Below are 27,024 nucleotides of genomic sequence, written 5' to 3'. Positions count from 1 at the left end.
CCGAAGTAGTTTTTAATTACCTTATCTTCTGATATTTATTAGGTTTCTTATTAAAATAACAATTTTGGTTTTTATTTTGATTTTAGACCAAATGGACTTATGTATATCTTTGATATATAAATAACCTTTACATTTTTTTTGGTCTTATTACTCTTAATCTTTGATTAATTGTGCAAAGTTTAATCAGAAAGAATTGCGTCTTATGTTTTACGCACATCATGTCTGCGACTCGCTACTCATTTTCAATCAAAATAGACAATGCCAATTACTGACTTACCTAAATTTCACTCACAGTTATGAGAATATATCTAGTATTATTATATACAACAGTTACCCAGTTCTGCTCAATGTAAACTAGCTGTTCGCAGACAAAAAAGACTGAAAACTATGCTTCTTGCACTATATAATCTCAAATAACGGTTGTGCTTCAAACTTAAGTACAAGTACTAAGTTAAAACAAACACTGTGCACAAAACAGTAATCCATCGAACATATTCGCCACTTTTACTTATATACATAAAAAATGAAAGATAAGACAATCTGTTTATGGAAGTAGGCCTCAAAATCGAGTTTAGGACTAAAAACAAACAGGGAAACAGGCTAGGTGCCCATACCACCCTCATGATATTGACGAAATTTACAAAACATTTTTTCCAAACTGAAATAGTACCTACATTGGCCAAAATGGATGGGAAATCAAAGAGAAATGCAAAGAATTATTAACAATTAGAAAACTCAACTTATGCAAACCACTTTATGAAGCAAATCATCAACTATAAAATGACGCTGTACATTCAGCAAGTAAAGGAACTGTGTTTAAACACAGTTAATGGGTACAATTATACCCAAACTGAAGACCATTTCGGCTCATTTTATACTACATCAGAAGGCTGTAAAAAAACTTGTAAAGGCATTTAGTCTCAAGCATGTTGGCTAGAGAACCTATACTCCACATCTTTTGTCAGCTAACAAAACTAGGTTTATTTTTTTTCTCTTTTTTTATTCGATTAGTTATTTGTTGGTTTGTTAGTTGATTCTTGCAATTGGTTATTGATTAATCCCATTATAGTTTATAAAAAATACTTCAAATGGACTAGATTGGATCAATGTACATACATACACATTATTTATAAAAATTAGTAATAAAACTTTTAAGTTTCTTGATTTTTCCAGATAAATTAAATCTTACCCTTTGCATCTGAATGAGAAAAGATTATTTTAAAGAAAGTTTTAATTCGGCTGAGAAATACAATAGCCCAAGTGAATAATATAGTACAATGGTATTGAATACTGTAGCATTTTTCAATCAAATAAAACCATTATTCAGTAGCTTAGGATTTATTTGTTTAATTTCATCAAAAGAAGCTTCAAACTGATTGAAAAATTGTTAATATTAAGTGATTCCAAAAGTGATACGTTACTATTCAGACAAATTAGCCCGATTGACAATGAACGGCATTCTTTCTAATTTCAATTATTTTTATCGATAAAAAAAAGTTTCGATTTCACAGATTTTAGTCGTATTGTAATCAGTGATATTACCAAGTCTCTTAAAGACTAACCACACTTTCAAAGAGGTCTATAATTATTAAAAGGAAAAATAAATACAGTATTTTTATTAATTAGGTTTTTATTTTTAAAAATTAAACTTTTTTATAATAAATTTACAAAAAATTTATTTTCCTACAAATAATAACATTTCGATCGCATGCTGATCATTTCAAGTTCTAACCTCTAAAATACTTTAGATACAGAACAAATAAAACATTTTTTAATTTTTGGATGTGGATTCTTAGAAATGCCATCTTATATGTATATTAAGGAAAATCAAGCAAAAAAAAATAACCCTTACTCATAATAAATTCAAAAATAAATAATTTTACAATCTTAATAAAAATACAAACAAAACAAAAAAATGGAATATAAAATATATTCTTAAGATAATTTGGTAACAACTTGGGACTTGGTCAATATTTAATCATATCATTTAGACAATAAAAATATAGTGTTAAATTTAGATTTCTAATTACAAAAATAAAATCAATTTATAAATAAATAATGAATTATATAAATAAATATCTGTAAATATATAAGCTTTTATTGATCACTATAAGTATTTTAGTTAAAAATATAATTTAGATATTCGATTTTATTTCTGCTTCGCAGTGGTTGCTAATTGCATACATAAATAAATATTACTTTTTAGTAACGAATTTTGCTTCCCTTTATTATGGACATTATTAGATATATATTTGAAAGACTTTTAGAAAAAAATATACATATTTATGTACTAAATAAAAATAAATTAGGAACAAAACTCGTTTCTTAAGCCGTAAATCATTTTAATTCCTGGTACAGTCTTAGTAGATCAAAAACAACAAAGTTTACAGAAAAACCTTTTATTTTGGATCGTTATTTTTTTTAAACTGTGCAGTGACAATTTTTATAAGGGTCTACTTCTGTCATAATAATCTATTCCACCGCACAGCCTTTCCTAGCTCTTTATCTTTTGACAAGAATTATTAAAATCAGTATGTAGTTTAGATAAGTTAGCAAAAGAAGACAATAGAGCTACACACAATGACTGTATTTTTGAAATTTGATAATATGAAATAAATATATCATAACTTTTAAACATTTACTTCAGATGTTAGACAAGCACTAATTTAAAATAATATATTCGTTATAAACCTTCCTTCGTAAAAACTAAAAAATTATAATGTTAACAAATAGAAACTTCAGTAACTTGTAAATTTATTGTTTTTAAGACTATATTTTTAAACAAGAAAAAAACCTAATTTTTAACTCCAAGGATTAATATGAAATGTTTTGATGGCAACCAAGATCTAGAAAGTTATCTAGTCTGAATAAGTATTGAATGTGTGACTATTTGGTTAAGCGAAGATGGAATGACTACAATCTTTATTAAAATCTACGCTTAATTTTTCTCCTCGTTTTAATTTCCAAATATTCGAGTTCGGTTTAGTTTTGAACATTAGTTTTTTAAATAAAGCTCAATAAAGTTTACCTACAATTTAAGTATATCGACTTGTTGAAAATAAATTTACCAAATGACTGATGCGTATCGAAGTCAGTGGAGAAAGAGAATTCGTTGGTGTTCACTCTCTCTCTCTCTCTCTCTCCTGATCTGAGTAATGCAATCTTAGAAGGGCGTGTACTTCCTCAGAAAACTTGCCTAGTTACCCAGGTAGTGCAGCAGAGAAGAATTTCCGCAACAGGAAGAAGTGGTTATCCTAATCAGAAGACTCCTCTCTCGCTCTCTCACACACACTCTTCCTGTAGGGAACGTCTCTAGAGAGTCTGCGACAGTTATCAGCAGTGTTACCGGCGAGATGTTATCCAAATCTGCCGGCCTTTCTAATTCCTGTGATTTCCTTCGAGAGGCTGAGTGATTATTATTATTATGAACACTTACTAATTTCTAAAATTTGGAACGCCATGTATAGTGCGGCGTGTAGCAGCACATAGTACACTAAGGATTGGTTCGTTTCCGATTACTAACAGGAAACTGGATGAAATCAGTTACCTAAGATACCACTGTCTTTAATTTAAGGGGAAATTTTCTGCAGAACATTTAAACTCTAAATGTCCCTCCGCATCCGTATTAGTTGGCACCACTGAGAGATTATTCTTAACTACTATCTTCTTTCTACCAAAATCTTTCCTACAGATTATTGGTAAATCATAACAGCATCAGATGGTTTATTTGCTCGAAATACACTACATCCCTAATCTTAATAAGTAAAATTACTGATTAAAATTAACATTTTTTCCCCCTACTTCGTCTAAAACCGACCATTTTCTGAAGATATCTAATTTTCTTCAGAAAAATGCCTTACTAAATTTAACCTTATAATTTATTTTCTTTTTCTATTAAGTACAAACATTATTGGAATTTAAATAACTATTTGGAAGAATAATAAATTTATTATTTTTTTATTCAAAAATTCTTTTTCGCAACGCTATCGCTCACATTAGGGGAATTTAAAGATTTCTATTTAGTAATGAAATAGTAATTCTAATTATGTTTATTTAGTTATAATTGTTACTTAATTTCAAAAGACTTCATTTCTAGGAATGCTTTTAGTTTTTGGTCGTTCATTATGGAATTATTTATATCTTAATAATGGGCTCTTAATATCCTTACCCTCACCACAAAGAATCTAGTCATAAAAGTTGTATTAACATACTTTTCCCCCATCTAATAAAAATTTTAAAAATAAAAAAAAACTATAGGAACAAATTGCAAGGTTAAAAATTTCTTGCTGAATATTACGGAACGCATTCGATGCTCAAGGGAACGGCTCTATTCGATCTAATCGATCTTAAAACCCAATTAAATGGAATTTGTTCGATTTAATTTTTTTTTTTAGAATGAATTATGTCGATTTTTAAAGCACTAAGAATAATAGATTTTATTAATCGGCCAATTTATAGATAAAAATTCAATTGCATACTACGAAATCTGTCTGCCCTACCCAGAATTTGTTCATTATACAAATATTTATCATACGACTTAGTTATAATAACGGTGATAGTGCCTTTTTTCTTTTAAATACATCACCTCGAGGTTTTTTTAGCCAATTTCACTTAGGCGATATGAAGAGGTCGGCTATTATTCTGGTGGCTCAATGGAAGAAATAATCGCCTTAACTAGAGCAGCCGCTGCTAAAGATGCATACGGTTGCCATGGGCCTTTACGCTGACCATCCTTATAATCGGCAACACCTCTAACCAATGCCCAACTATCTCTACAATTACCAACTATGGATTCAATCACAGAATCTGATTCAAAATCAAAGGCTAACGCTTGTGATTTACTGGTGAACGCTTCACGTAATCTAGCATCTTTGCTCACACTACGTCCAGAGGCGATTGGTCCGAGATGTACACGTGGATAACCTTCCATTCTGTGAAGAAAACAGAAAAAAAAAAACCAAGTAAGTTTGGAGGAGAATCCATCAGATTTGTGAACTAAATCTGGAGATAGCAAACTCCTTCTTATTGCAAATTACCTGGTACCATCAGTTTCATCTAGTGGCTGAGGATGGGCCACCTCGATTACATCTTTCCCACCAATCGCCATATAAAGTTTATCGGTATCCACTGATGGTCTGTTAAATTCGTGTTCATTTTGATTGTCCAACACGGATAAACCATCTTTCAGATAATCATACCATAGTGACTCTCCACGGAGATCGTACTAAAAGAAAACAAAACAAATATTTACGTATATGTCGATGTTAAATTCAGATATTGTTCGGTCGCGATCGGGCACGTTCGGCCAGTTCGGCTGGCTATGACTTCGCGCTGGTCGGCCAATCGCCCGCGCGCGTACTGACGTTCGCCTCCGCTGGTTGGACTTTCAGCTTTTCGTGTATATTTAAAACCTTATTCTTATTCTCTGAAGCTTTGTATATATTTCAACTTATTTTCTATGTTATTCTATGCCATTCACTCGCTATCCAACTACCCCCTCTACCTTCTCTTAGACCATAGGGTCATCCCCTTATCTATTGAGGGAGTCCGCTACTGACCAGCGTCCTGTACGGTGCTTGGTCTGCTGATGTGCTTTTGAGCCTGCTGGTTTTACTGGGCTTCTTACAGCTTCTCTACGCTGCTACGCTTCGCTTCCGCTTTGATGGTATACACATACCATCACTCGATTGACATCAAGGGACATCACCCCAATTATTCTACGCTTCGCGGGCCACTCCGTGGACCCGCTTCCGGTGCAAGGTTCGTTCTCTCCTTACGCCTTTCCTGAGATTTCCCTCTTCCTCCACGCAATGCTTAACCCACAGACACGCATATACAGTTACCATTTCCGCTTTCCCCAGACACGTCTATACATGTACTATTTCCGCTTTCCTTAGAGACGCGTATACCTCTATCATATCCGCTTTCCTGGTATTCGCCCATTTACCTCTAGCACTGCGCTTTAGGAGCTTCAGTTCCGGCCGCAAGGGTAAGTGTTATTCATTCCTACCTCTGCTCTACTCTCTATATATATTTGCATGTATTCAAGCGTGAACTATTCACGATTATTGTAACCCGCTTCGCCACTTCCGGTTTTATCCGCTGGCGCATAGCGCCCCGCCTAACGCTACGCTTTGGGGTGTCAACGCTCACGCGCTGACAGATATTAATAAATGCTGTATCAAGAACAGCTGTCAGTGGTAAATTATAACAAAAATAATCCGTGTCATAAATGACCAGATTTCACATAATTTCAGTTAAAATATAAATTAGAAAATAAATATAATGACTGGAGTATATATTATACCTCTTGCTTTAATTTTGCAGCGATGTCTTGAATAATGGTGTTGACAGGGCTGTGACTTTTATATTCAAACGTGTATTCTTCTTCGGCTGAGTTGATTACATTTTCACAATAAGTGTAAGCCGCTCTATGAATAAAACAGAACAAAACTTTCTTCATTTATCAAATAAATAGGAGAAAATAAATCGAATTTTATGGAGACTCTTCACCAAATAACAAGCTGAAGCCGAATTCAATAAGAGACAGATCAAGGCTGCCAATGGGACGTAAAAAGGATACTTTTCAGAAATTACCTGGCAAAGAGTAAAATAATAAATGTTCAAAGTACATTAGCCTTCTGAATCAACTAGAAGAAACAATTTGCAAGAAGAGGCCTCGACTGCACAAAACGGAAATCATCAAAGAGAAAAACTAAGGAATAATAAAGGAAGTACGTACACAATCTTCTATTAGATAAATTTAGTAATTTACTTGTGTGTATACAATAAAAAGAAAAACAGAATGATAACCAAATAGATAAAATACTGACGTATTTGGTTTCGAAGCTGCTGACACTATCACATCTCCCAGCCGGACATGTTTCGTGTAGTCCGTATAATGGGGAACTCCACCACCAACGCCCACAATGAACACGTGATCTACCTTTTGGAATGTACCTGCAAAACATTATAATATGTTTATAAAACATTGCGACAATATTTATAGCGAAATGTGAGTTTAAAAAAAAATAATTAAAAAATAAATAGCATGGCTTTTTATACCAATACCAACAACTGAAGCAAAATTCTTCAAACCAGATATTGGATTTGTTTTTACCAGTTATTTTTCACAAATTATATTTACGATTAAGCTAAATCTTAGCTTAACTTTGTACAACTGAAGAGGAATACTAAGGTAAGAAGAGGTTTTAAAAGGAAGTTATACCTTCTACAAAAATTATTCCATAAGGATGCTCAAAGCTTGAAGGGAGAACGAGATCACGGATAGCGGATTACCTGGCTTTAAAGTCGCATGAAGAACTAACATATAACTAATTCTATCGATGAAGAAGTCTTAATTGTAGAAATGTGCAGGAGGTGAAACGTAAATGTTTTCATTAAGAAGGTAGGTATACTGATGGAAGTAGTCTGTGTAATCTGATTGGTCAGGTGCTAACTTGATTCCTTCATTCTCATGCTGAGTTACTGTGGCATTAAGGATGTAATAAGCTTTAACGATTCATTAAAGTAAAATTAAATTTTAAACACTCAAGTTTTAAAAGCAATGATTCCTTGGAAAAATTTAATTCGTATTACTAAATGAGGAACAAAGTCTGCGCAAAATGGTCTTATATCAGCAGTTATTGGATTGCCAAATGTTTTCAGAATATTAGTTTATTTGCAAGAAGAAGAGGACATAAATGGAACCCGCAGACGATTTTACAACTACAAAATTGGACCGAAAAAAGTATCACACATTAATATATATTATAAACACATCTTTGGCAGAACTTTCATGTTACGACAACTTCACAAAGCTAAAATGTCATCAGGCGATCGACCTACCATATCGCCGGCATTAACTACAGTTCATCGAGTGACAAGTATGAAATCTGCTCGAAAACTAATGACATTGGTAAAAAATGAGCTGTTCACAGTACAAGACAACGGCCTGCCTAAAATCTCTAGATGGATGCGAGGCGTGTTTGTAAAAGCCTAAAAGTAAGATTTAGCTATTGCAAATCGCTACAACGATCCTCTTTGGGAGGAGTGTCAGAACGACTAACCTACATAACATAAGAGTGCTTAAGATAGCATCTTAGTTAAATTATAAAAGTGGTCGCACGTCAGGATTACCCAGTTTCCGCGAGTATCAAGTTCAGTATACATCTCTTACCTAGTGCGAGTCAGTACCCGGGCGATCCCCCGTAGATATATTCTGTAGAAGGTATTTTTGCATTATTAGTTTATTTTCAATTACATTTACGCATTTGTATTTTATTTTATTATTGTAATCTTCTAGAGCATGTACGCCATATTGTTTATAATCTTATAATTTGTTATAAAATCTTTTTTTTTTTAAAAAAAAATATTCGGCGTTACACGATATGTATGTATGATATAGCTTACCTAACAATCTGGTGGTTGTATTGCCGGCAGAAGTGACCGCCTCTCTAGTGTATCCTAATGTCGGGAGCTTAGTGCATACAATTCTATGTGCACCAACATTTCCTAATGTATAGACATTAGATTCACCTTGAAAAAGAAAAAAAGAAAAAAAAAAAAAGTTTAACATTAAATTTTGATCACAACTTTAAATAATTATCAAAAAAAGTTATTATGTTAAAGAAATTTTTAAAATAAAGGAAATAAAATTAAATCGAAAGGAAAGAAATTTTCAACACAAACACAAAAACTAGCAAAATAAAATAATAAAGGGGAAATGAATGATGATGATATTACGATGGACAATTATTGATGACATGATGAGAATTCGTTACGGATTATAAGATTTTCAAGACAAACTTCAAAGCAATAATCCCTAGAGTAGGAATGATGAGAGAGTTCACTGAACTTCAACGAAAATACAAAACTTTGCCCCGATACTTTTTAAAAACAGCTAAAATTAGAAATTAAAGTAATTTTTTCTTGTTACAATGGATGATATGAATAATAATAATAATGTATAAATTTACTTTTCTGTACAACTAAATTTGAGCCTAACCTCTTTTTTTGTAAAACTAATTAGAAAGTAATTCAACTATAATAAAGCAGAGAATAAAATACTGCCATCATTTTTTACTCGTATCACCGACTGCACAAAAACAAACAGATACGATAATAACCCTTTAGTAACCTTCATCTTTCACTACAACCCAATCTGCCTAAATTGCAAAATAATAAATAATAATTTAATTAAAAAATTATAAAAAAGGGGAAACTCATGAAATTATTGTTTTATAAGAAATTGATTAAAACTATTTAGTCACAGTTCTATAAAAAAATGTTTTATGGGATGGTATGTAAGATTTTTTTTTACACATTAAAAAGCAAACATGAGTTAAAACTTAAAAACCATATTAAATTGCGAAAGTCTGTTAAAAATTAATCCTATTATTTATTTTTTCAAAATAATCCCCTTTATTAAAAAATACAATTATTTTAATAAAGATTAAAGATTTACTTCGTGAACTTGAATAAATAAAGTGTATTTACAATTTTCTTGTATTAGAAATTGCTGATGACTCCCTAAATAAAAATGTTAACTAGGCGATCATTTTAAGGTGAAATCAAAAACAATAAAATTTTATTAATAAACTGGTGAAGAATAAATAATAAGTGATAAAAAAAAACGCAAACAGTGCCCAATTATTTTATGTTGCCCACAAAGTTTTTGAAGATTGTGAGAACTCGTGAATATCTGCTTTTTCGCAAAACGCACTAGGTAAAGGTTGTTTCAAAGGGTCTTACTAGAAGAAAAAGAAATCGCAGTTTTAGAGTTCTTTCTTGTGTGAACGAAAGGATAAGCAATTCTCGATGACTTTCGACAAAAAACAGGATTCTAGATGTCCGACCGGTTGGAATGTAGCTATTTTGAGCAATACATTGGCCATAAATCCGTTGAAACCTACATCTTTTAATAGCTCATGAGGCCTCTTTCGTGGAGCTTTAGATTTGGTACTTGTTTCGGAGCCAAATGTTTAGATTGAGTGATTAGAGATAACAATGTTTAACTTCGGCTATCTTGACTCCAGTCTTCTTCACAGATGTTATCTACACATTTTAGCAAAACTGCTACAATTCTTCACCTTATTACGTATAAAACTTCATTAACTGAAATTCATTTCATGCACCCTGGGTAGATAAGGTAGGTCTAGATTTTTAAACGCGTAATGGCCTACAGACACATGAATTTAAATACATCATCTCAGCAGCACAAACCAAGTTTATACCTCAGTTTTCCTTGATTAATGACGCGATCCATTCTGCTCGAGGGCCATCAAAAGTTAGAAATGTTTTTAGCTTGATAAACCAATAATTAGAAATTCACAGAGTCAGAAATCTCAAGAACTTTGAAAACAATCTAATATGTGTAAAAAAAAAAAAAAAAAATCGGTTAGCATGGTGATATGTGATCCAAATTAATCGAACGTAATATTTATCGACAAAGACGATGATTTTTACTTTGATTTTAAGTAAAAAAAAAAAAAAAAGAATCAAGAAAAGCAAACATCACTTAGAAAAGAAGCAGCAAACACAAAACAAAAAGCTGTGATTTCTTCAGATTTCTCTTTTTTCTTTTCAGTTAAAACACCGCTTACCAAACCTAGTCTGCCTAATTACAGATGAAGAAGGCGGATATGAACCATCTGGTGTTACTCCTGAAAAAAACTCTTTATCCATATTTTTGTTTCTAATTCATCGTACATAGTGAACAACAATTTAATAGAATTAGTTTTAAAGGTATTTTTGAAATTAAAGAAAATTGATTACTTGAAAATCAAACTCACCAACTGTTGTATATCTTACAAAAGTCTCTTTATTTTCGATCATCGCATCTACGGCCAATTTCTCACAATATTGTGCCGTGATGATGGCTATGGTAGGCTGTTTGGAGCTCACTATCGCTGGCATCTGTTTGACGATCTGTTAAGAAATATAAACTAAACGTTATTAAGTGATATTAATTTCAAATAAAAATTACTGCAGAAAGTGGAGATTTCAGCTAATACTTTCTATTCTCACTTTTCTAACTCACAAATTTTCATCAAATTCTGACATTTTAGTCATTTTATCATGCTTACCAACATTATGCAGTTTTTTACCGTACACTAAACTGAAATGTGACCATATAAAAGAATAATAACCCGTTGTAACGTACGGCTCAGAATCGTGGACGTTGAGGCATGCAGACGAATCGAAATTGAACCCCTTGGAAAGAAAGGTATAAAAGGCGGTCTATGGACCAGTGTGCCAAGATGGAATCTGGAGGTGCCGAAAAAACGCGGAGTTAAGAGAGTTGTACGGGGAAGAGGATTTAGTGTCCGTCGTCAAGCAGGGGGAGCTTGCGTTGGGTGGGACATGTGCAGAGGATGGAGAGTGAAAGGGCTGGAGGGTCACCCTGGAGGCAGTAGACCGAGAGGGAGCAACCTAGGCTGCGTTGGATGTGTGATGTGGAAGAGGATCTCCGGGAACTACAATGTAAGACAGTGGAGAAGGAAGGCGTTGGATAGAGGGGCTTGGGGTCAGGTATTGGCGGAGGCCAAGGTCCTACACGGGCCGTAGTGCCACAATTGAGTTGAGTTGAGAAAAGAATAATATAATACTGACGCTTGCAAATATGAGCTGCTATTAAGCCTGTAGTTACGTAGGTGCGTGTTTTGATGGAAATAAAAATCTGAAGTATATCATATTCTGAATCATAAAATACATTCTTTGGGTTGTGTGAAAGGTCTTGAATTAACATTCGTACGTTTCCATTTTGTCCCGTATATCTGTTTTTTTTTTGAACCGATCATCCATAATAACTTCCAAGAAAGTAGTTTCAAGAAAATAACTATCTGTGGTTACCAATCTAGGAGCCAAAACTATACTGATACGAGTGCGCTCACAGGCGCATAGAATAACCACATTACGATCAGACGAACTATGAACTTTTCCAACAAACTATGAGATTTCATCTGAACACACACACACATCCACAGGCACCTGAAGTGTTTATTTAATGGTCGAAATCCTGCAGTTTAATCAAGAATGATTTATTTTGCAGCAATGCACGTACACTAAACACTGCACTAACAGTGCTCTTAGGAGCAGTAATAAATATGTACTTTCAGTATTTGCAGTAGGAGCCATTGAACTGCACAAGAAGCGCGCAGCTGAAGAAAATACTTTCTAATCTTCTTTTTTTGTCAAATCTTTGAACTCGAGCAAGAACCGGGAAACCGTTCCCATTAATATCGTTCTTCCATCAAAAATTTTAGATATATATATATATATACACACCTGTATATCCTTCTCATGTTGGATGATCCTGGTAAAAGCTCCATGTTCCATGGCCTTCACTATTTTCTTTTCTTTTAATTTCTCCAGATGTTTCTCCACTAAGTCTTGGTCCCAGTTATATTCCCTAATGAAAAACACATGCATCAAATTGTATAATATCCAATATTGTTAAACCAAATCAGCTTCTAATTTCATTTGTTAATCTGTTAAATATCGTCTACTAACTTAGAAATATCTTCCACAGTAACTGGATTAGGATATGCATCTTCAATTAATTCTAAAACTTTCTGTTCTGTCAACATTATCTTTTTGCCTAAAATGCTGTCATCAGAAGAACCTTAAAAAAACAACAAAAAAGTCAAATTAAAAAACAATTATGAAAAGATGAATGAAAAATAGTATTGTGCATGGTTAACTAATGGCTAATCTTTCTTACAATTAATCTACGGTGATTGTAATAAGTTTAATTAGATCTTGTTATTAAGACATGTACGTATAAAGAAATAGTATAATCTCATATCATTCTGGTAGGCTACCAAAGATAGAAAAGCTTCCACAAACAATAATAATGTAAATGAGAATTTTTTACTAATTTGAAACATTGTCTTTTATCAATTTTTTGCCATAGCCGAAGTTTAATACCCTACTATTTCATAAAATTCTAGACAGAAACTGGTTATGTTATGTTAACAAAATACTTCAATAAACTTTAAAAACTAATTAACTTTTAATCAGGTTTTAAAAACCTTCTTTAAACTAAAACATCTTTAATTATAATTTCTCCTACAATTTAAATACGATTCATTATGATATAATTTCAACCTCTTAACTTTAATTACATCTTGCAATTCAATTATTTCAATAACTGAAGCCTCAGAGACATTCAAATTAACTTTTACATTTATTCTAGTGAAATAATCGATATTAGATAATCGATAATCACTTTGGGGATCGTTCTACAAAAAGCAATCAATTCAAAAAACTGCCATTCCTCAGAAGAATCATTTTTTTTTTGGTAACATCACTTAATGACCTCCATGAGCTACTTTGTGAAACTAGTCCACTTGCTAACTAGATAATTAAATTGTAGAGATTTTTGAAAAATCACTATCAACCAGGTGTTTCACAAAAATCTTCACATGTAGTGCAGTACTAACACTATTAAAGCAGTCATAACCTAAATTTTTACTTTATTTCATTTGTATTTTTTTTCTGCAACAATTTAAAAGGTTTGTTTGAATCTTTCTTAAGAGTAGTTTTATTTATTTAATGAGCAATAACAACATTAAAAACTTTTTTTCTAATTACGAATTCTCTGTGCCATGATGACTAATCTAATCAGAATACAATCGTAAGGTTGAAATGAGCTCAGAAGTACACATATCTTAATTAAAAAAAAGATAAAATTAATAATACTTCAAATCTTGTAAAGAAAAAATGTATTATCTATTTCAATATGTTGCAGGAAAAAAAACCCTCAAATTAAAGTGAGTAATAAAGTGTATTTTACGTTTTCTGATATTCAGTTTAAATTTAAATTTCTTAAATAAATGAAAATATTAACTAAAGTGAAGGTGAATAATTTATAATTGATACTAATATTTTGCTAAAATAGCCACGTTAATAAAAAAGAGAAACATATATAAGGATAAGTAACACTTCGGCACTCTCTCACGAAGAGCAGTAAATTGTTAACGACAAATGTGCCCTTTCTTTTAAACAATTTTAATTTCGATTTTTTATTGCATGGCTCACTGACTCTAAAATTAATAACATAACAAGAAAAGATAAGTTTAATTTCAATCTAAAACAGTGCATTATGTAGTTCACGCACATTAATAAAAAAACAAAATGGTTAATGCACAAAATAGAATATAAATTTATTAGTATAAAAAAATTAGGTTTCATTTAAAATGCTATTTGTTAAATAACCATGGTAACTTGATTAAAAATATTTAGATCTGAAAGCACATAAACGTTATTTAAAATAATAAATTATCATTAATTTTTAATCTCATAATTCAATTAAATATAGACTTGAAAACGATGCTTCCTACAGTCATTAATTCCTAGCAATTACTCAAACCTTCTATATCTCATAAACTATTATCACTAAAACACTGCGATTTATACCAGTTATAGAGCTTACTATTGTCTACAATTTGGTAAAGAAATCATTGAAATCTAATGAATACGAAAAGAGATATAAACGATTGAAATTTGAACGTATTTGCAAAAACAAAAAACTTTAACCTTCTATATCTCATAAACTATTATCACTAAAACACTGCGATTTATACCAGTTATAGAGCTTACTATTCTCTACAGTTTGGTAAAGAAATCTTTGAAATCTAATGAACACAAAAGGAGAAAAAAAAGGTTTGAAATTTGAACGTGTTTGCAAAACACCAAAATTTAACCTTCAATATCTCATAAACTATTATCACTAAAACACTGCGATTTATACCAGTTATAGAGCTAACTCTTCTCTACAGTTTGGTAATGAAATCATTGAAATCCAATGAATAGGAAAGTTTTGAAATTTGAACGTATTTGCAAAACACCAAAATTTAACCTGCTATATCTCATAAACTATTATCATTAAAACACTGCGATTAATGCCAGTTATAGAGCTTACTCTTCTCTACAATTTGGAAAAGAAATAATTGAAAACTAATGAACACAAAAGGAGAAATAAAGGTTTGAAATTTGAACGTGTTTGCAAAACACCAAAATTTAACCTTCTATATCTCATAATCTATTATCACTAAAACACTGCGATTTATACCAGTTATAGAGCTTACTATTCTCTACAGTTTGGTAATGAAATCATTGAAATCCAATGAATAGGAAAGTTTTGAAATTTGAACGTATTTGCAAAACACCAAAATTTAACCTGCTATATCTCATAAACTATTATCACTAAAACACTGCGATTTATACCAGTTATAGAGCTTACTATTCTCTACAGTTTGGTAATGAAATCATTGAAATCCAATGAATAGGAAAGTTTTGAAATTTGAACGTATTTGCAAAACACCAAAATTTAACCTTCAATATCTCATAAACTATTATCACTAAAACACTGCGATTTATACCAGTTATAGAGCTTACTATTCTCTACAGTTTGGTAATGAAATCATTGAAATCCAATGAATAGGAAAGTTTTGAAATTTGAACGTATTTGCAAAACACCAAAATTTAACCTGCTATATCTCATAAACTATTTTCACTAAAACACTGCGATTTATACCAGTTATAGAGCTAACTATTCTCTACAGTTTGGTAATGAAATCATTGAAATCTAATGAATAGGAAAGTTTTGAAATTTGAACGTATTTGCAAAACACCAAAATTTAACCTTCTATATCTCATAAACTATTATCACTAAAACACTGCGATTTATACCAGTTATAGAGCTTACTATTCTCTACAGTTTGGTAATGAAATCATTGAAATCCAATGAATAGGAAAGTTTTGAAATTTGAACGTATTTGCAAAACACCAAAATTTAACCTTCAATATCTCATAAACTATTATCACTAAAACACTGCGATTTATACCAGTTATAGAGCTAACTCTTCTCTACAGTTTGGTAATGAAATCATTGAAATCCAATGAATAGGAAAGTTTTGAAATTTGAACGTGTTTGCAAAACACCAAAATTTAACCTTCAATATCTCATAAACTATTATCACTAAAACACTGCGATTTATACCAGTTATAGAGCTTACTATTCTCTACAGTTTGGTAATGAAATCATTGAAATCCAATGAATAGGAAAGTTTTGAAATTTGAACGTATTTGCAAAACACCAAAATTTAACCTTCTATATCTCATAAACTATTATCACTAAAACACTGCGATTTATACCAGTTATAGAGCTTACTATTCTCTACAGTTTGGTAATGAAATCATTGAAATCCAATGAATAGGAAAGTTTTGAAATTTGAACGTGTTTGCAAAACACCAAAATTTAACCTTCAATATCTCATAAACTATTATCACTAAAACACTGCGATTTATACCAGTTATAGAGCTAACTCTTCTCTACAGTTTGGTAATGAAATCATTGAAATCCAATGAATAGGAAAGTTTTGAAATTTGAACGTATTTGCAAAACACCAAAATTTAACCTGCTATATCTCATAAACTATTATCATTAAAACACTGCGATTAATGCCAGTTATAGAGCTTACTCTTCTCTACAATTTGGAAAAGAAATAATTGAAAACTAATGAACACAAAAGGAGAAATAAAGGTTTGAAATTTGAACGTGTTTGCAAAACACCAAAATTTAACCTTCTATATCTCATAATCTATTATCACTAAAACACTGCGATTTATACCAGTTATAGAGCTTACTATTCTCTACAGTTTGGTAATGAAATCATTGAAATCCAATGAATAGGAAAGTTTTGAAATTTGAACGTATTTGCAAAACACCAAAATTTAACCTGCTATATCTCATAAACTATTATCACTAAAACACTGCGATTTATACCAGTTATAGAGCTTACTATTCTCTACAGTTTGGTAATGAAATCATTGAAATCCAATGAATAGGAAAGTTTTGAAATTTGAACGTATTTGCAAAACACCAAAATTTAACCTTCAATATCTCATAAACTATTATCACTAAAACACTGCGATTTATACCAGTTATAGAGCTTACTATTCTCTACAGTTTGGTAATGAAATCATTGAAATCCAATGAATAGGAAAGTTTTGAAATTTGAACGTATTTGCAAAACACCAAAATTTAACCTGCTATATCTCATAAACTATTTTCACTAAAACACTGCGATTTATACCAGTTATAGAGCTAACTATTCTCTACAGTTTGGTAATGAAATCATTGAAATCCAATGAATAGGAAAGTTTTGAAATTTGAACGTATTTGCAAAACACCAAAATTTAACCTTCTATATCTCATAAACTATTATCACTAAAACACTGCGATTTATACCAGTTATAGAGCTTACTATTCTCTACAGTTTGGTAATGAAATCATTGAAATCCAATGAATAGGAAAGTTTTGAAATTTGAACGTATTTGCAAAACACCAAAATTTAACCTGCTATATCTCATAAACTATTATCATTAAAACACTGCGATTAATGCCAGTTATAGAGCTTACTCTTCTCTATAATTTGGAAAAGAAATAATTGAAATCTAATGAACACAAAAGGAGAAATAAAGGTTTGAAATTTGAACGTGTTTGCAAAACACCAAAATTTAACCTTCTATATCTCATAAACTATTATCACAAAAACACTGCGAGTTATACCAGTTATAGAGCTAACTATTCTCTACAGTTTGGTAATGAAATCATTGAAATCCAATGAATAGGAAAGTTTTGAAATTTGAACGTATTTGCAAAACACCAAAATTTAACCTGCTATATCTCATAAACTATTATCATTAAAACACTGCGATTAATGCCAGTTATAGAGCTAACTATTCTCTACAATTTGGGAAAGAAATCATTGAAATCCAATGAATAGGAAAGGAGAAATAAAGGTTTGAAATTTGATCGTATTTGCAATAAATGAAAATTTGAGAATTTTATCTTTTATAGAAAAAGAGAAAAAAATTGTTATAGTTGGGTATTTTTCAGTGTTACGGTTTTTCGTGCACTTTTTGACGATCAACCCTTACACAACATTCCTCTACCGGACAGTTTTAAGGTATCATTATCTGCAAACAAAATGTTTTCGAACTTAAAGGACCTCAGATAATAGGTTTCCAGTTGAAACTCAATATTTTGTCAACAGAATTGAACAGAAATTGGCAAAACTCACTTTTGTTTACAACAAAAGTACAACTGTGATATTGATTGTTACTATTCCCTGAACTAAATGCCAACTAATTCAACATAAAGATCTAGAATCAGTTTCCGTATTAATTATTAGAAACCACAGATTAATCACCACACGGAAACACGCAAATACACGTACAACCTTACGCCAAATTTAGGAGTACTTTGCAATCTCAAATGAAATCCCAAAATCACAAAAAAGAATTAACAGGAATTCATTCTTGTTTTATTTATGAATTAATATTTTACGAATGAATTAAAAAAAACAAGACAAAAACATGAATAGCAAGTGATTATAGCATTGCTAGTAAAAATTATACATATAAATGTTTATAAACAAAACTGAATAAAAGAATAATCGATATGCTGTCTAATGTAATTTTTTTTTAATGAATCGATAAAAAAAAAACCATGCAGGTTACTACACAAAACGGTATCTGAGTGTAGCTGGCATTATTTTAATTTTTTTAATTTTAAGAAAAAACTGTTTTACTTTTTTAAAAATTTAATTTTAGTGTTAAGAGAAAGAAAGAAAAGCTAACAGTCACTTAAAACAATATTACCGAACCTGTCACACTATTCACAAACTCCTTCAAATCTATGAGACGACAATTCGGCTTTGCTATAAGATAAACACTTAGTTCAAACAAAATTGAAACATTTTTTACGATAAAAAAAAAAAAATTACATATAATACTAATAAATCAGGATTACATGAGCAAACTTGTGCACATTTTCGTATAGCAAGCCACAGACAGAAACAAAAACTGAAGTTGGGGATACTTTTAGGACAATTGGGAAGACGCATGATTGAACCGCCTAACCTAACAAATCTGTTTGGAGTTTTCAAAAAGAGACTCCAATTTTATTAAACCTAAAGCTCTCTGACGATATAATCTAAATAAGATTTAGTAGTCTAGAAACATCCTGCACGTACTATGAGATGGATATCCTTTAGTTCCTGCACACAAATGTTGTCTCTCACATTAATCGCCGTTGAATTATAAAATGATTTTGGATTCTCAACCTTTCATGGAAGATTTTCTTTAAAATTTCAATTGGTTCGTTTTTATTGCTTCCAATGAAAAGAAAATGGATACTTCTTCTTTATTAATTTGGATAAAGATTCCGTATAGGGTGTCCCAGAGAGGACTATGCCATTGCGAACTAGAGATCAACGGAGTATATATATATATATATATATATATCTTACAATTTTTAGATAAGAAGTAGTCTAGGGAAAAAATATGATTCTAAAAAGAAATCGAACAATTTTCTACATCAGGAAAAGAAAAGTGACCAATAAAATGTCCAATTTAACTAGGAAAAATGGATGGCAAAACAAATTCCTAAATATTTCCTTCAGAGAAACCTAAGTGAGGATTTTGAGCATGAACACTGTAAAATCATCACAGTCGCCGGTCTCGTTCTCTTGCAGAGACTTGACGAGTTGTGGCGAAATATTATTGTCAATGCATATTCTATGTATTTAAAATAATCCTAAGAAATGTCAATTTTATAACTGAAACTTTTTACAAAATCTCATTTCGTTTTTCTAGTCAACTTGCTATCCAGATTCCCTTGGTTTCGACAATGATTTTAGGAATTAAACTCCAGTTCAACCGTTAAGGATACCAATTGTATAAATCTTGACGACCTTTTTGCAATTACAGAAGTCATGAGTTCGCTCATGTAACCCCCGGCTTAAAAAAATTGTGGACTAATAATATATTTTTTTTAAAGAAAGATAATCTAAAAAATAAAATCCACTTTCTTACTTGGTCTAACTGGTAATTTGGTCTGCTCAAGTTGTTTTAATTCAACTTCTAGTTTTCTTATTGTGGGATATTTCTGCTGCATCAATTTCATCAGCCTTGTTATGAATCCAACATAATCTAATAAGAGAAAATGAAAGCAATTAGTTTTTTAAAATTAAATAAACCATGATTTTTTTAAGGCTCTATTATTATCTATTAGTTGCGTAAATTTAAATTCTCCAATAATAGTGCTACTTATAAAATATTTAGTATTATTATTATTTTTTTTTTGTAAATTTAAGAATGCAGAAGGCAATAATTAAAATAATTATTTTCTTTCCTATAGAAAACCATCACTTATATAATTTGTGACGACACTGCCAGCAAGGTCATTTTGTTTCTCCTTCAATGCATATTTTCTGCAAGTGAATGCAATTGCAATAGACTTTCTAAATTCTTCATACTTGGAAGGGACCCACTTCCAATCAAAAATTAATATCAATAATTTTGTAGGAAAAGTTGTAGAAGTAAAATTTTAATGTACTCTTATTCAGTTTCGACAACTGGCCAAGATGGCTCTTTCAATTCAATAGATGTACATATTATCCAGTTTAAAACTATTTCGTGAATAAAAAAGAAGTAGGTCACCAATTTCACACTGCTGTCGTACAATGTAATTTCCAGCATCTTTAGACTCACTCACGCAGACTATCTCATGCTTTAAATTCTTGATACCAGTTTCTGCTTTACTTTCTTTCTAATTATTTCTAATGAAATATAATTTTTCTAACATAGTAGTACCAAAAAATAGAGCTACAAAAAAATTATTTGAAGTTACACCAACCTATCAAACCTCTATGGTTACACTTTTTCTAATGCAAGTAGTTTTCATGTAAAAATCAACTTTGCATTTGAAAGTTAGATGCAATTTACTATAATGGCCAAAAAACTGAGTACAGCGGACATCTATTAAGCACTTGCAGCGCTTATGCTTATTTACTAAGACGTACTCTACTGAGAAGAAAGAAGCTATAAGAGCTACTAAGGACCGGCACAGTAGGTATCTTTTAGCACCCCTGGAGCATCAGCATCCATCTCAACTCTAAGTTAATTTTTTATGTCTTAATCTACGTGATTTATACATAAAAAATTAAAATGACAGATTAAAATGAAACATATTTTGTAAATAATGTGCAAGACTAGCTAAAGCTGTTAGAACCGCAGACCGCAAAGATAAGTTGTAGAGTCTGATTACAGTGTGGCTGAGCTCTATTATCGATATTGGCCTTGGTTTTAATATTGTATATGAAAAATGTACTTGAAGTAGCCATTACTTTCCTTGATTATTTTCTTAAAAACGTAGTTGATGCTTTAAGATGTTGTAAGTTTCCCTTCACTACAAGAAACCACCTTCTTATTGAGAATCAAACTGGTTCACTCATTTCATATTAGCACAATAATACAAATAAACATTTAAACTTATAGAAAATGAGTTAACGTTATTAGACACACATACCTCTAGGAAAATGTTGTGGACTAACTAATTCCTTGAAAAATTCTTGCGCAACAGTTGCACGTTCATACACTGGAACCTGTGGTTTAAACCAGAACAATAGTTTCCTGCTTTCCTGTGTATGACTTCCAGTCTGTCCATTCACCAGGAATACACGAAATTGTAAAGATATTTCAGGAATTGTATATTCACCTTCTGTAAATAACATGTAATAAGTTTCATGGCAGTAAACTTGCTTGTTTTTGATTAATTATTTTTTTGTTTACTAAAATACCATGCCAATGTAATTTAATTATAATTTTGGCATAAGAATCAACAGTAAAAATTAATATTTCATTCGTTAAGTCAATAAGAGTGTAAGACGAACAGGTATTTTCAGTCACAATGTTTACGTAAAAGCGGGATACACAATATTTACAGGAACCATCTCTTAATCGACTTCAAATCAGCATATAGTGTTGGCAACGGATGAAATCAACATCAACATCCCGGAAAACACAATCGTCTGATAAGGTTTACAATCGGCCAGTTCCCGTCTTCTACGAGTACGTTCTAGAGTGCTTCTACTTTTTTTTAATTTACAAAGACCAGTCATTTTAATATTTAACAGGTGGTAGTTCTAGAATTAAAATGAAATCGTGTTTTTACAGACCTGAATTTAGAGTTTTGTTGATTACAATTCCCTTATGAGCACCCCCGGCCACATGTACGTCATTTTTCTCAGCACTATCTTCTGTGATTACCCTCCTTTCGATGATAAGTGTGGTGGACTTTTCAGTCTTCGCTTTTGGAGTCATAATAATTTTTTCTAAACAAATAAGGTACACCAGTTATGAAAACTAATATAGTTTACGTATACAACTTTAAAGCTTCTTAAGCAACATTTAGTGACCAAATTGATATGATTCGATACACTATTTTGTAATTCGTGTTTATGCAATTTGAAAAATATAATAATGTAAAAGAAATTTAACAATACCTCCCAACTTGTCCATCATTGTGAATGTTTCTTTAAAATCTGAAAAAACACAAATAAAAATTAGTAAATATCTAACGAATTTGAGATCATAGTCAACTAAGCCAAGGAAAACAAGTAACTTGTGTTAACCTAATTAGATGAATCGAGAAACTGTTACAAGAATCACAATAAGCTGAAAGGCCTATACCAAGGCAAATTTAAAATGAAGTTATTAAAAAAAAAACCCTTTTTATATCTAATAATATATAAATAAAACATTCCAAAAACTCACTTTTATTAAAAAGATTTACTAACGGTTGTAAGTGCTTATTACGAATAGAGTATCCATAAAAAGTCCTTTTTATAATATTATTATTTATAAATATAACAAAGTAAAACTGTTATGTATCTTTTGAAACAAATAAACTGTTTTAAAAAAATAAACTCACCGCAATATCACAAAACAAACAATTCGATAACAACCACTGCAGTCGTTTGCTCGTTACTGTTACTAAGACTAGAGCGATGGAAACGATCCAGGCTCACATCAACTACTGGGTGACCACTTATGAAACTAACGCAGAGGTGGGTGCAATTTAAAGTGACTCACTGATGAATTCATTTCGAGTGTATCATTCAAAAAATGACGTCAGATCTGACGTTTAAATTCAGAATATTTAAAGGTACTTATTAATAGAAACAATTACTAGACTTCTTTAAAATGTAGTGTAGTCACATAATTCTTACTAATAATCAGTAATCAACAAATGTAGGTAAAAATAGTAATTTCTATTTTGGATACACACAAAGCTATATCTCTTTCAACACAATTGCACTCTTAATTGAAATACCCCTTGAACAATTTATTTCTATTGTTAGACATTGAAATGAATACTTTAAAAATTGTAACCTAAATTGTAACTCCTATATAGGAGTTGTGTATCAGTACGAAAACAATTCACAGCCCAAACTACAGACTATCAATCAGACGAGTTTTAGCGATCTACCTGGTTTATAAAAAAGTCAGCATGATAAACCAAGCCCTAGGGAGGGGGGAAATGGGATAGATAACAGATTAGAACAAGGAAATGTCGAAATCATTAAGTAGGTATGTACTTAAAAAATAATTCACTGAATCACTTTATAGCGTTGATAAAGTTGCAATTACCGATTTTATAGGCAGCGCAGTAACCAAAATCGTATAAAACATATTTTTGCAGAGTTGGGCAAAAATTTAATCAATTAAAAAACAATTGAATTAAACCGAAATTTAATTTTAATCATGATTAAAATTAAAAAATTTATTCGGCCAAAATTAGTTGATTAAAATTAAATTCACTTTTAATTTAATCGGAATTTAATCAATTAAAATTTTTAATCAAATTAAATAATCAGAATTTTAATTGATTGAATTAAATTCCAAATTTAGTTTTTAAAATGTAGTGAAGTCACATAATTCTTACTAATAATCAGTAATCAACAAATGTACATAGGTAAAAATAGTAATTTCTATTTTGAATACACACAAAGCTATATCTCTTTCAACACAATTGCACTCTTAATTGAAATACCCCTTGAACAATTTATTTCTATTGTTAGACATTGAAATGTTTACCACTCACTATACTTAGATAGGACCACCTTACACTCACACTTTGGACGATTAAATTTTTTAATTTAATCAAAATTTGTGAGATTAAATTTTTAAAACCAAACATTGCCAATGGTTAAACCAGAATCGGACCAATGCATCTTTATTCCGCCTAGCTGGTGCCTCTATCAATATTATCACCTTTCCAAAACTTGGCACCTTCATTCTACCATTCTGGTGTCTCATCTATACCATGTTGGTGACTCTCAAGACTTAGATAGGACCACCTTACACTCACATTTAACCATGTTGGCGACTCACTAGACTTAGATAGGACCACCTTACTCTCACATTTAACCATGTTTACCACTCACTAGACTTAGATAGGACCACCTTACACTCACATTTAACCATGTTTACCACTCACTATACTTAGATAGGACCACCTTACATTTAACCATGTTTACTACTCACTATACTTAGATAGGACCACCTTATATTTAACCATGTTTACCACTCACTATACTTAGATAGGACCATCTTACACTCACATTTAACCACGTTGGCGACTCACTAGACTTAGATAGGACCACCTTACTCTCATATTTAACCATGTTTACCACTCACTATACTTAGATAGGACCATCTTACACTCACATTTAACAAAGTTTACCACTCACTATTCTTAGATAGGACTACCTTACACTCACATTTAACCTAGTTGGCGACTCAATAGACTTATGAATAGGGTGACCAGAGTTATGTGTTTCACCCACTTTTTTTTTAAACGGCGGGACATTTCAAAAAAATAGAAAACATGTATTTAATCAAATCTAGTTTTTTTCAGTAATTGGCCCATTTTTTAAACCCCAATTTCCTCAGACAGAGTATCTAAGTATTTTTTTCAAATGGAACAAACCAGATCTAGGCAGGCTAGAGCTATTCGATATTCCAGATCTTCGATTGAAGCCAAGGGATTAAAGTTACTGTACACTTCATTTTTTAGATATCCCCTCTGAAAATAGTCTATTGGGGTTAAATCCTTAGTTCGAGGTCAAAATCGAGCTCTTCTTGAACCGGATGATAACTGGGGATGAAAAGTAGATTACCTACGAAAACATCGTAAGGAAAAGGACATATTGTGAACCCGGAAAACCTAGCCCTTCCACCTGTAAACCTAATTTCACTCTGAATAAGAGAATGTTGTGTATATAGTGGGACATTCGAGGACCTACACATTATGAGCTTTTAAAACCGAACGAAAAGCTAAACTCGGAGAAGTATTGTTAGCAAATGCATAATTTAAAGACAGCAGTCCAAGAAAAAAGGACGGCGATGTTCAATAGGAAGAACATCATACTGCATCATGATAATGCCAGGCCAAATGCTGCTTTAAAGACTCGTCTAAAAATTGCAGAACAAGGCTGGAAAATTCTGTCGCATCCACCATATTCCCCGAACTTAGCACCCTCCGACTATCACTTGTTTTTGTCCTTACAAAATTTGTTGAAGGGCGAAACATTTAAAAATGATCTATTTCAAACAAGTACTGGTTCAATTTCTCGCATCAAAAAATAATACATTTTTCAAAAATGAAATTGCGCTCACGCTGGTGAGATCTCATTAATAATAAAGGCAATTATATTATTTAATAAAGTTTATTTATAAAGTTTATTGGTAAGAAAAATTTGTATTTTGTTTTATTCCAAAAACGGACAAAACTTTCCGGTAGACCGTATATAAGTCTAGTGAGTCCCCAACATGGTTAAACGTTAGTGCAAAGTGCACCTATCTAAGTCTAGTGAGTGGTAAACATAGTTAAATGGGAGTGTAAGGTGGTCCCATATACGAGTCGTACGTCTAGAGCAGTGGTTCTTAACCAGTGTTCCGCGGAAAACTGGTGTTCCGCGAATATGGTCCAAGTGTTCCGCGAAATTTCAATTTTATATTCTTGCTAAATACCGAATTTCAAATTAATTAATGTTACTGTTCCGCTAGAAAAATATATACATATAATTGTGTCCCGCGTCTATGAAAAGGTTACGAACCACTGATATAAAAAGTTAGCCAGGTAGAAGATATAAAGGGTTGAAAATTTTTTGGGTCATCAAATTCTGTAAAATTGTGGCCGTTCTATATCTCACACTGTGAACCATGTATTGGTACGGAATTTTGTTTTCTTGTACACTTTGTTTTTCTCAATTATAAACTATTGTTATTTTGTGCACAGATCTAAAAAGGTAGAAGATATAAAGGGTTGAAAATTTTTAGGGTCATGAAATTCTGTAAAATTATGGCCTTTTTATATCTTCCAATGTGAACCACGTTTTCGTATGAAATTTTGTTCTCTTGTACACTTTGTTTTTCTCAATTATAAACTATAGTTATTTTGTGCACAGATCTAAAAAGGTACCAGATATAAAGGGTTGAAAATTTTTTGGGTCATGAAATTCTGTAAAATTATGGCCGATTTATATCTTTCAATGTGAACCACGTATTCGGATGAAATTTTGTTCTCTTGTACTCATTGTTTTTCTTAATTATAAACTATAGTTATTTTGTGCAAAGATTTAAAAAGGTAGAAGATATAAAGGGTTGAACATTTTTTGGGTCATGAAATTCTGTAAAATTGTGGCCGTTCTATATCTCCCACTGTGAACCACGTTTTCGTATGAAATTTTGTTCTCTTGTACACTTTGTTTTTCTCAATTATAAACTATAGTTATTTTGTGCAAAGATTTAAAAAGGTAGAAGATATAAAGGGTTGAACATTTTTTGGGTCATGAAATTCTGTAAAATTGTGGCCGTTCTATATCTCCCACTGTGAACCATGTATTGCTACGGAATTTTGTTTTCTTGTACACTTTGTTTTTCTCAATTATAAACTATAGTTATTTTGTGCACAGATCTAAAAAGGTAGAAGATATAAAGGGTTGAAAATTTTTTGGGTCATGAAATTCTGTAAAATTATGGCCGTTTTATATCTTCCAATGTGAACCACGTATTCGTATGAAATTTTGTTCTCTTGTACACTTTGTTTTTCTCAAATATAAACTATAGTTATTTTGTGCACTGATCTAAAAAGGTAGAAGATAT

At 31.4% G+C, this 27,024-nt stretch overlaps 1 protein-coding gene across 5 annotated transcripts; it reads right to left on the bottom strand.

Moving 5' to 3' along the window:
• Positions 1-1,612: 1,612 nt before the first annotated feature.
• Positions 1,613-23,314, bottom strand: LOC141448178 (uncharacterized). 5 transcript variants are annotated; one of them, XM_074116323.1, is made up of 15 exons: positions 22,787-23,304; positions 22,359-22,397; positions 22,032-22,187; positions 21,383-21,574; positions 19,888-20,004; positions 18,678-18,731; positions 12,514-12,625; positions 12,289-12,412; positions 10,794-10,929; positions 10,605-10,664; positions 8,413-8,538; positions 6,834-6,960; positions 6,308-6,431; positions 5,037-5,224; positions 1,613-4,931 (listed from the first exon to the last, which is right to left on the bottom strand). In XM_074116323.1, exons 2-15 carry the CDS (start codon positions 22,375-22,377, stop codon positions 4,637-4,639), a joined length of 1,830 nt encoding a protein of 609 aa, XP_073972424.1. In that variant the 5' UTR covers positions 22,378-22,397; positions 22,787-23,304; the 3' UTR covers positions 1,613-4,636. The 5 variants fall into 5 exon arrangements, with proteins under 5 accessions (XP_073972424.1, XP_073972427.1, XP_073972428.1 ...); XM_074116326.1 differs by lacking the exon at positions 22,787-23,304 and adding an exon at positions 22,630-22,774; XM_074116327.1 differs by lacking the exon at positions 18,678-18,731 and having other exon boundaries at positions 22,787-23,314.
• Positions 23,315-27,024: the final 3,710 nt, after the last annotated feature.

Source organism: Rhodnius prolixus, unplaced genomic scaffold, assembly GCF_049639745.1.
Source record: "Rhodnius prolixus isolate KJV_2025 unplaced genomic scaffold, Rpr scaffold_13, whole genome shotgun sequence".
NCBI lineage: Eukaryota > Metazoa > Arthropoda > Insecta > Hemiptera > Reduviidae > Rhodnius > Rhodnius prolixus.
The sequence above is the reverse complement of the archived record's forward strand: the minus strand, read 5'-3'. Positions and strand labels throughout refer to the sequence as shown.